Source organism: Palaemon carinicauda, chromosome 31 (genome assembly GCF_036898095.1).
Source record: "Palaemon carinicauda isolate YSFRI2023 chromosome 31, ASM3689809v2, whole genome shotgun sequence".
NCBI classification, from domain to species: domain Eukaryota; kingdom Metazoa; phylum Arthropoda; class Malacostraca; order Decapoda; family Palaemonidae; genus Palaemon; species Palaemon carinicauda.
In genome coordinates this window covers 75,962,470-75,974,501 of record NC_090755.1, presented here as the reverse complement: position 1 = coordinate 75,974,501, position 12,032 = coordinate 75,962,470, and the positions used below count along the sequence as shown (strand labels likewise).

The 12,032-nt window shown below is 36.2% G+C and overlaps 1 protein-coding gene across 1 annotated transcript in view; it reads left to right on the top strand.

Annotated features, from left to right (window-relative positions):
• The window catches only part of LOC137624796 (uncharacterized), a 90,729-nt gene that overhangs the window by 31,616 nt on the left and 47,081 nt on the right, over positions 1-12,032 (top strand). Inside the window, exon 2 of the mRNA XM_068355750.1 lies at positions 10,828-11,731. Within this exon, the coding sequence (XP_068211851.1) occupies positions 11,139-11,731 (593 nt within the window). The 5' untranslated portion in view covers positions 10,828-11,138. The remainder of the gene's footprint in view (positions 1-10,827; positions 11,732-12,032) is intronic.

Below are 12,032 nucleotides of genomic sequence, written 5' to 3'. Positions count from 1 at the left end.
CTATGTGATTTGCAGATATTCAGAAATCGAAGCTGATTAGTTAAGCCCATGTAGCAAGACGAATTTAAATGTCGAATTTAAATGCGAATTTACCGGTAATATTTGATATTTTATTCAAGATTTGGTAAAACCCAAGCATAAACTCAGAACTTGTGTCATTTTTAAACTACTGAGTAAACCATAAAAAATCAAGGATTGTGTTATATACTTGAAAGAATTATGCCCACTTCATATGTCATTAATGCTTAGTTTCACATTCACTTTTCTACTAAGTTCCATTTAAAATACTTTCTTTGCGAATTATCCCCTACACTGAATAGTGCGTGCATGCGCATAATCACATATTTATCTTGACATTTTACATTCTACCTTTTATAGCCTAACACTTCCTACTTTTACCCGGCTCCCTTCTTTTACCTCCGCTCTAACGATGGGAAATGAGCCCTCCTTGATGACAAGCAGAGGCGCGGAACCTTACCGCATATTTGGACGAAGAAAAGTGTGTTGACTTTAGTTCGGTTAGGGAGTCTGGAAAGATTGAATGCTAATTCGCACGTGCTTCTCTGGGTCCAAATTTGCAGTTTGAGGGAAATTTTTGTTGGGCGGGAAGTCTGGTCGGTTTTAGGCTTATTGGGAGGGGAGGAACATCAACGTTGCAGTTCGTTTAAATGAAAGACAATTATTATTATTATTATTGTTGTTGTTGTTGTCGTCGTTAGTAGTAGTATTAATTTCTCCACAGTCAGTTAAAAATTACTTGGTTTCATTTTAAGCTGATGGGGAATCGAAAACTCTCTCTCTCTCTCTCTCTCTCTCTCTCTCTCTCTCTCTCTCTCTCTCTCTCTCTCTCTCTATATATATATATATATATATATATATATATATATATTATATATATTTTAAGATTATATTGTAGGTAGTAGGTTGGCCAGGGCACCAGCCACCCGTTGAGATACTACCGCTAGAGAGTTATGAGGTCCTTTGGCCAGACAGCACTACATTGCATCATCATACGGTTCACTCTCCCTTAGCCTACACATACACCGAATAGTCTGGCCAATTCTTTGTAGGTTCTCCTCTATCCTTATATGTCTGACAACACTGAGATTACCAAACAATTCTTCACTCAAGGGGTTAATTACTGCACTGTAATTGTTCAGTGGCTACTTAACAATTGGTAAGGGTAGAACACTCTTTAGCTATGGTAAGCAGGTCTTCTAGGAGAAGACATTCCAAAATCAAATCATTGGGTAGTGCCATAGCCTTTGTACCATGGACTTCCACTGTCTTGGGTTAGAGTTCTCTGGCTTGAGGGTACACTCGTGCACACTATTCTATCTAATTTTTCTTCCTCTTGTTATTTTCAAGTTTTTATAGTTTATATATGAAAAATATATTTTAATATTGAATATTGTTCTTAAACTTCTCTTGTAGTTTTTCCTTATTTCCTCTCCTCACGGAGCTATTTTCCCTGTTGGAGCGCTTGGGCTTATAGCATCCTGCTTTTCCAACTAGTGTTGTAGCTTAGCAAGTATTGATAATAATAATGATAATGATGTTTATGATGATGGTGATGATAATATAACATGGTGCCGTAGAGGTTCAGTTTAATGTCTACTGTTACAAGGTGTTTCAGGGGTTGAGCTTGAGGTCCAGTGTTACAAGATGCCTTGAGGGTTGAGTTTAGGTTCTAGTATTATAAGGTGCTTTTAGGGGTTTAGTTTGCCTTGCGTCACCAGGTACAGGAGTTGAGTTTAAGGTCTAACATAAAAAGGTGCCTTATGCATTAAGTTTAAGATCAATTTTTATAAGGTTCTATATGGGGCGAGTTTAAGGTCTAGTGTTACAAGGTGCATTGGTTGTGTGTAATGTCTAGTATTACAAAGTGCTTTATGGGTTGAATATAGGGTCTAGTATTACAAAGTGCTTTATGGGTTGAATATAGGGTCTAGTATTACAAAGAGCTTTAGGGATTGAGCGTACTCTGTTGTTAGAAGGCGCAAGGATTGTAAGGTTTAGTGTTAAAAGGTATCATAGAGATTGAGTCTGAAGTCCAGTTTTACAACGAGCTTCAGAGGTTGAGTGTAAGATCTGGTATGAAAAGGTGCCTTAGGGGGAGTTTAGCATCTAGTCTTGTGAGGTGCCTAGGGGTTGAGTTCAAGGTCCAGCGTTACCAGAGGCAGTGATTGAGCTTTTAATAACTAACGTTACAAGGTGTTTCAAGGGGTTTAGTTTAATGTTTACTGTAGTATATCACTAGATCCCTTATGGGTGGAGCTTAAGGTTTAGTGTTAAAAAGTGTAAGGATTAAGTTTCAGCAATTGTGTTACGAGGTGCCTTAAGGGTTGAATATATGGTTTAGTGCTACAACACCATCTTCTCAACATATGGACTGAAATGATGTTTAGTGTTACAAAGTGCCTAAGGGGTTGATTTCAAGGTTTATTTTTTTCATATGTGGTGTTTGAGTTTCAGTTTGTGTTACAAGGCGCCTTTGGTGTTGAGTTTTTGATATAGTATTATAAGGTACCTTAGGGATTTGAATTCATGTGTTACCTAGTTTCAGGTCTAGTATTATAAGAGGTTACTAGGATTGAGTTTAGGATTTAATGTTACAAGGTTATGTGTTCAGTGTAAGATATGTTACGCCAAGCAACGTTGGGGCTGGGGGAAACGTTGTCATTGATTTAGGTTTTTATTACAAGGTGCCTTAGGTGTTGAGTTAAAGATCCTACAATATGTGCCTTTCTGGTTGAGGTTAATGTTTAGTGTTGCAATGTGCTTTATGACTTAAGAGTTATAGTTGTCTTAGGGTTGGAGCTTAGGATATAGTATTCCAAGGTGACTATGGGGCTGAAGTGTAAGGTCTTGTATCACAAGGTACCGTAGGGATTGGTTTTAAGGTGTAAATGTTGCAAGGTGCTTCAGGGGTTTGAATTTAAGGTCTGTTGCACGGTGATTTAGGGGTTGAATTTGAGGTCTAGTATTCCAGTATCCTTTACGGTTTTAGTTTAAGGTCAAGTATCACTTGGGGCTTGAGTTTCAGCTCTAATATTTCAAGGTGGATTTGGATTTCAGGATTAGAATTGGTTAGTCCCCGAAGATTGAAAATCCAGCGTAACAATGTGCTCATAACAGTAAGTTAAGGGCGAGTATTACAAAATGCCCATATGACTGAGTTTAAGGTCCAGTATTACAGTATACCCTTGATATTAAGTTCAAATTTTTCCATATAACATGACCCAAAGGTTGTCTGACAATGTGCTGTGTGTACTGTTTTAAAGGCCAACATTTACAAGCTTCTTAATGTGATACTGAGAATTGATGTTCCTCGGAGACTGTTCGTGAGGAAAACGGGTTTAATGAGGACTCAGAACTTGTTTTGATTTACACCTCTCTCTCTCTCTCTCTCTCTCTCTCTCTCTCTCTCTCTCTCTCTCTCTCTCTCTCTCTCTCTCTCTCTCTCTCTCTTTAGAGCACTTTATATTTTTTGCTATTTTGCGGAGGGAGTGTAAAAGTTTGATGTATATATATATATATATATATATATATATATATATATATATATTATATATATATATACACATAATATATATGATATATGTATATGTATATATATGTGTATATATATATAATATATATATATATATATATATATATATATATATATATATATATATATATACACTGTATATACTCTCTCTATATATGTACATACATATATATATGTATATATGTATAATTATATATATATATATATATATATATATATATATATATATATATATATATATATATATATATACATATAATGCTAACACAATCATAATAAGATGGCAAAATTTAAATTGGATGACAGTAAAGTTTCCTAAACCCCTCAGCAGTAAAAAGTGATAACCTCACCTTAGCGCATTCAGCCCAGAAGACAAAAATGGCATAATTGGATCTTAGATGAATTTACGCCTGAGACTTTCGGGACATTTAGTACAAAGCCTCTGCCGTAACTCAAAAGATCTGAGGATGTGATTAGTCTGGCATGATGTGTTGGCAGCATAAATATTCTTGTTTACAGGCTTGAGTTTATTTTTCCCCCTCCGAGAATTTTCAAAATTTGGTTGGTGTTGGATATTTGAAGAGACCTAATATGGTCAAAAGATTTTTTTCCTTCCCATTATTTTGCTTATCAGACTTGAGGGAAGTGAATGGATAAGGGATTAAACATTAATCTCTCTCTCTCTCTCTCTCTCTCTCTCTCTCTCTCTCTCTCTCTCTCTCTCTCTCTCTCTCGTCACAAATGATTTTACAGTCAGTAGCTTGAAACGAATGCTGGATTTAAATCTTGTTTTAGGGTACACTCTACCGCACTATTCTATCTTTATTTCTTTTTCCTCTTGTTTTAATTTTGATGTTTTATAGTGTATGTATAGATTCTGAAGCTAAAGGAACCCGTTAACATTAATGAGAGTATCGAGTTAGGGGTTACAGGAAAAATTTACTTCAGATATAGATAAATTTGGTCTTGGGCAATGCATTCAAAGAATATGCTTTATATATTCTATATATATATATATATATATATATATATATATATATATATATATATATATATATATATATATATATGTATATGTATGTATATATATATATGTATATATATATATATATATATATATATATATATATATATATATATATATATATATATATATATATATATATACGTGTGTGTGTGTGTGCACTCATATGAAGAAATATCTCCTAGATACAAACAAATGGTTTGACAAGAGTAAGTTATATATATTTTATGGGTTAAGTTTTATTTTGTTTGGTATTGTTTCAAATTGTAATCACTCGTTTTTCTCTTGTACTCTCAGACCTCCGTAGCTAAACTTTTCGGTTGCCAATTTTTCATTGATTCATTTTTAGTCGCTGATGATATTCACCACCAAATTAAGTGATTCGTCTTACCAGTCAGCGATTAATCTTGTCTTAGATAGCATCTTACGGATTGTCTAGATGGGGTAAGTGTTCCTTATCTTGGCAGAAAGAGATACCTTTTTAGACACTTTGTCTCACTTGATAACCTCTACCATTTTTTATATGATACTTTGCTGTTGAAAGTGTTTTAAAGTCCGTTTGTTATGACGGAATTTACTTAGAGTAAATTGTATATGCAATGATATTACTTAGGCACTATTCAAAGAATATGTTAAACTTTTACGTACACTAACTACGAAAATGAATGATGTGAAAACGAGTCCCCTACAAGGATTTTTTTAATAGTATGAAAGGAATGTATAGTTGTCGGACATGCAGTTTTTTTTAGTCGAGTTACTATATGGATGCAGAAATACACATCTATATTTAGAAAATAAATGTATGTTACGAGAGTCATCCACAGAATTAGCATAATCCATGTGGGATTAAATAGATTTTATTTTCTTATGTTTTTCGTAGGACTTTGCACAGATTTACTCAGCATAATCAGGATTTTTGTCTACAGATCCTCTCATTTAAATACGTTTAGTTTCAAATTATTGACTTTAATAGGGTTGCTTATCGTGTTTGATTATAAAACTGTGTAGTTTACAGATTTGCCGCTTGAGTATATCCGTCTGTAACCCAAAAGGAGACATTATTACGACCTATTTGAATTTTAGAATTTCATTAATAGAAAATACAAGAATATCCCAGATTAGGTTCAGATATCGCGCAAACATAATTGTAAGTAACTTATTGCAAATTCCATAAGATAGCTATCGATGTGAGACATTCACCTTGCTTTAAAAGAAAGTCTTCCCTACCTGGTACTGTTGAGCTAAGATTCTTCCGCGTGGGTGCATCTGAAGAGAACGCGGCGCGGCCCGTCTTGTGATGTTTATCGGATATCGGTGCCTGTGCGAATTAAAGCAGCCGTTAAGATTAATCGGGCTACCTCTTATCGTCCCCGTTGATATCATCTAAGTGTGGCCATTATGAATTAACCCAGGCCGTGGTTTCCAGGGAGTTTTTCTGTTCCGACGGGTGCTGAGAGGGTAATTAAAAACCTTTTTGTTGGTGGATGTTGTAAAGTGATTTATTAAGTCAGATGTTAACTACATTTCTAATTATGGGAACCACAGGTTTTTTTTGCTATTTTATTTTTATTTCACCTCACCCCCCCCCCCTTTTTTTTTTTATCAGCCCAACCCTATGTTTGGCACTTGACTTATACGGGTTTAATCTTCATTACCATTGAACGCAGCCGTGTAGTAGTGCGAAGAAACGCGTTACGACATCGGAATAAAACGCCCATAAAAGCGTGAGGGGATTAAGAAAAGGCGGCTTCTGTGTACGGGGAGCTTTGTTGGCCATCTGGTGGTAAGCTTGAGGTTTTTACGACGGCTATTGCTGATCGTTTCCTTTATATGGATTCCGCCATTTTTATTTCTCAGGATCGTAGGTGTTTTGGAATCTTCGAAAGAAGCCAAAGTGTCGCCATTAAATTCGGGCGTTTAAGGTCGATTTTGTGGTCATTGTGCGGTGATATTCGGTGGGGGTTCTCTTCTGTATTTCTTATACTTCGCTGTTTGCATTTTTTTAATTCATATAAATAGTTTTTCTCACTTTTTAAATGAAATTGTTCTTTCGCTGCTTATACCTGACATATTTTAGTTTAAAGGTCGCTCATGAATGGCAGAGGCAAGGAACTGGACGATACCCTAGACTCCTAGAGACTGGTCATAATTATATACAATGACCAGTGCTCAAGGCCCCCTCTCCAGGGAGGGTCAGGCAATAGCTGCTGATGACTCAGCAAGCTGCCCCAAAACCCTAATCCACATTCCTCAAGAATAGTGAGGTTACAGAGACTAATGGAAACGGTCGAGTTTGAGCTTAGTTCGAACTCTTGTCCAACGGATTTGCCGGAGAGGGACGTTTCCAATAAGATGCCACAACCAGTTTAATGTGAAACATGCAGATATATTAAGACATCTTTTAGGAGTTTACGGAAAATATCAGTGATTCTTATTTTCAAAGCGTTTAAAGATTGTAGCAACTACAAAGAATCCAATTTTTGGTTGGTATGTGTAATTGCTCATTAATAAGAAAAAACGTCTTCTGAAAGCCAAAGATATCTTTAATTAAAGAATAGCATCGTGATTTTGAGCATCTATGCCATTGTTACATATGTATCTTATTTTCCTTTAGACTAAAAACGTAGAAAGTTCAATCGATTTCTTTTTGACCAAGCTAATGGCTTCAAAAACGGGTACATTTGATTTTTCTTATTTTCATATTGACATAGAAATAGAATTTTTAGGCCTTTTAACCTTTTAGAAATATCCAATTTCAATTTACATCAATATTTTTTTTCTATAAGTCGTTTTTTATTCAAGTCGTGTTAGTTTTACTCTAATGTTACAAGCACTTGACCGAGGTTACATTTCAACGTTTCAGTCTCGGCCTGCAATGAAAAATGATTCCTCACCAGTTTCTTTGCATTCTTTAGCTTCTTTTCACAAAGATTTTTTTCCAATTTGTTATCAAGGGATTAATTTACCGAAGGTTTGTGAGTGGTTTTCAAGGTTCACGTGAGGTATGATGAGGTCGTGTTACGCTCAAAAGTATTTTTCGAAGTAGTTTGCAGTGTTGAATGATCAAATAAGAGTTTTTTCAGTTACGTAATAAAAATTCCATTTGATTAAAATGCGGTGCTGATGAAGGTGATGGTGAGAATCGAGGGGATGTGTTTAAAACGAATGCTTGATTTCGTATATTTAAATAATGGTAACTTAAAAGTTTGTGTGAGAGAGAGAGAGAGAGAGAGAGAGAGAGAGAGAGAGAGAGAGAGAGAGAGAGAGAGAGAGAGAGAGAGAGATAGAGTATGAGTATCAGGGACATGTCAACAAACGTTGCTCCCACTACTGTCGTACATCCCATGAACGTTTTCCTACGCAGACACGTCTCGACTTTTTTCGATGCTTCTTGACAATAAAACAACATCGTAGATCTAAACTTAATCCCAGGAATTTGGAGCTTGGTCAAGGAAGGTGGGGTGGGGGACTAATAGAAGCAGAAAAGACTGTAGTGCTATTTCGGTAAAACCCTTTTGAACATTTTGCTTTATATCTTCCCCCCCAAAAAGGTTGCCTTTCTTTTTGCCATTGGATCAATATTGACTGAAATTTCAAGATTGTATTATGAATACTGTATATTTTCTTAACCTATTTTTAGGGCCTATGTAAGTTCTCAATCGACAAGCTCGGGAGAGGGGATTGCTTTTTCTTCAGTTTGTTTTGTTCGTCCGTGTGTCTGCCACTCTTATCTGGTCATCGTAACTCCTCAAATTTTATTCAAAGGCAATCCATTGTTCTTAGATAATTAAAGGGAGATCGTATTCGTGGTCTATGTGGGTTTAGAAACGTGACCCGAGTGACCGCAAACGTTTCCCCAAAAACAAACGAATCATATAGTGGTGGTCGATAGAAAACATTTACTGGTTTGGTAATACTCTCAGGAAATTCTACGTAAGCACTTTCCAGGGGATAACGCACATGAATTGATTCTAATTTCATTTCCATGTTACTGGGTGAGTTACCTACTCGCTTTGCACAATTCAAACCCTGTCATTGCTAACGAGTGTTATTTTTTCTTCTTTTTCCTCCTTGTTTTTTTTCTTTTTGCAATTGTGAAATATTGTACTTGAGTGACCGCAAGGTTAGCTTATTATTCAAGAAAATTTGCCTTGATAGTGCCATACGTACAGGCAGCTAAAGCAAGATGATCATGTTAAAAGACTGCCAAAAGCCATCCTGCCAGATTAGTAGAATTTACAAAAAAAAATAAAAAAAAAAACTGGAGCTAAAAATTTTGTACGTTATGAAACAGAAAAATTTAAAGTTTCTTCAAGTTTTACCATGAAAATTCATGAAAATTCCGTAACTAGTGGACCCAACCTTACTAGAGACCATTTTGCCTTTTAGGTAAAAACTGATTTTTTTCCTCACCTGAGAATCTTCACACTACTTCCCCAAGATTTTTCTTTCCGTGTTTCTTCCCTGCTGATCTTAATGGCCGTCTGTCGTGCTGGGACTTTGAAAAGAGAACCATAAAAGCCAAAACCCCATTGAGCGTGCAATTGAAGCCTTGTCCGTAGTTGCCCTTAATTGGGCATCCTCGGCTCCTCTTGTCTGTACGGCAAATTTTATCTGGGAGGAAAAGTACACACACACACACCTTCGTCCGTTTTCTTTTGTAAGTTTTTCTTGTTTGTGTAAGATGCAAGGAAAACCTTAAAGGGATATCCGGGGCTTTGAGATACATAGTATTTTTTAATTAAGTTTGAAGCGCTACTGATATTGGTTCAGAGTTAGGATTAAGTATATATCTACCTATTTGAATAATTAATCGTTCTTCGAAGCATACACCAAGGTATTGTAATCGACTTGACAGCGATTTCAATACTGCTGGATCAAGGTGTCGCATTATTGATGTTTTCTTGCTCGTTGTTTTTCTATTTCTTTTTTATCTCATGTCTATCATTATCTTAATTTTTTAAACCTTTTAGCAGATACATTAATTTCTCAGGATCTACTTTTCAGCTGCTTTTTTTGTAAGGTAATTTTATAAGTTGGCATTTTAAAAACAAAGGTGAAATCGTTATATCAATAAATTTGGTTTTGCGTCAACAAGGAAGCATCGAAGGCATTGCTGGATTTTATGATAATTTCATATAAGCCGAGTTTATTTTTATAAGATATTTTGCATTTCATCGAAGCTTCTCTAACCACATTGCAGTCATCACCTTCTCTAATAAGATGCATTTCATCATCTATACATAGTATTTCCGACATCAATATTTGAATTTCTCTTTTTATTAACAAACCAAGAATAATTGTATTTTACATCATTGTTACAACATTTTAGCCTTACCCTTGGTTAACCACTGTTCCTTCAGACATGGGTATGTTTATCAGCACCATGACCCTCCTTCAAATCCTTTTTTATACCATAGGCATTGAATTTTACACTGAGTAGCAGATGGCACTGATAACTAAGTCACGCCTTTAAGATTGATTGGGATATAGATAGAAAATAGATTGATTGATTTAAAGTTTTCAGGCATCCTGACGATAGAAAATAGACAGAGGTACATTTATAGAGGAAGAGAAATTAAATTCATATTGTCTTCATATTACTACTTGTTTTCCCACTCCATTAGCCTCGTAAGGTGTTGATGGGGAGGGGGTGGGGGGTGGGGATAGGACGTCTCAGGGGTCGATTTAGAAAGGAATGGCTGCTATGTTGATAAATGGCTGCTCTTTGCCGATATTCGCCTTCGTTAAGGCTTCCTTTCATGGTGCTAATGAATTAGGTCTGATTTGTTGGTTCCATTGTTTCGGCAATGTCTTGCAATGATTCAAGTGTTGCTGAAAGTTGTTCTGGATACAATTTTTTTTAAGCGAAAATTGTGGAAGAAATATGATGGGTGATTTGTTACAGTGAAGGGAATGGCGTCTTATTAGGTTTTAATTGGTGTTATGCTTTGTAAAATTGTTTTTAACTACTTTCTAATATATATGGGAAATTGATAGGCGTAAACTTGAGTAAACTTTAAGTAGATTTTCTTATATTCTGATGTAGCGCTAATTTTCTTCAAAAGAAAAATATCAGATTATTATGGATTTTCTAACTTTCCTTAAACGAATAAAAGGTGGACAATTTTAACTTTTCTGTCATCGACAGTCTTTTCTTTGATTTATGTTTCCTTTAAATTTATAAGAAATTTGGTAGGGTTTTCTTGTCTTTGGTAATAGTAATAAAATCTTTTTCTTTTCTTTTCAGGAAATTGAAGCATGTGACAGCGATGGAATAGTTTATCGTAGATTGCTTGACGGTCTAACAACACAAGTACTAAGTATTTTTATAATTAGTGAATTAGTTTTTTTTTCTTTTTTACGTTTTTGGTGTCATGAGGTCTGCTGTTTTAGAAGAGGTAAAGTGTGATGTCGCGTTTCCTTATCAGGAGTGAATTCATGTGAAATTAGCTGGGAACCCAGCACTGTTCGAGGACTTTGAGCCTAATCAGGTCAAGGGGAATGATGTGACTAATTGATCTAAGAGCTCATCAGTCAATCACTTCTTCCTTCCCAATCATGGATGGCCATTTGCTTCTCACAGTCCTTTTGGCGTTGCTGCTGATATCAGGAACACCCTCCTTAGCTTGCTGGCCAGACTACATCGAAAAAGCGGGAAGGGATGCTCAACTTGTCCTCACAGCCAAGATCACTCAGGTCGGGTCGACCCGAGGTCATGGGAAGAATCGGACCTACAAGTTGGTCATGGTTCAGATCAAGGATATCCTCAAGGGTGAAGAGGTTTATCTGGAGCATTTAAAAGAGCTGTTGTCAGACGAAGAGGCAACGCTTCTCGAGGACCCCCTTGACCTCTCCGACGAAGTCTCCGAAGATACAGACGATGTGGGCGGCGCCCTGACCTCGTCAGAGGTGCACAATGCAAGGGGTTTGATGGGCGTCGAAGGGGTTAGAGTAAGTGCAACTTGCGGGGGTCGAGTGCGAACTGGTGATACTCAAGTCTTCTTCTTGAAAGCCAAAAGCTCGGTTGAGGTCCCTCGAGGAACGCAGAGTATCGTCTTTGAGGTGACCTCCCAGCCACTCAAGGTCAATCTCAACATTCTCAGACTTGTGGAGGCTGTAGTTGAAGGTAAGTTTTATAGAGTTATTGTAAAGTATTGAATTAGATGTGAGAATTATGGTTTGCTATGTGAAGTTTAAGTTTTGTCTTGTTATTCACTGTGGTCGTAAGTTCATAGTGAGTTAGTGCTAATTAACTAGGTCTTTGAAGACGTGATCCTACAATATAAGTAGCAATGTCACTTTTCCTTTTTTTCTGCAAGTCTCCTTTAGTAAAGAGTTTCTTTTTATACATGTTGATTTGAAGACTTATTCTGGTCGCAATTTTCAGTGTCTGGAGTAAATTTGGGTATGGTTCATCTCTGGTTGAGGTAAGAAATTGTTCATACTTTGCTA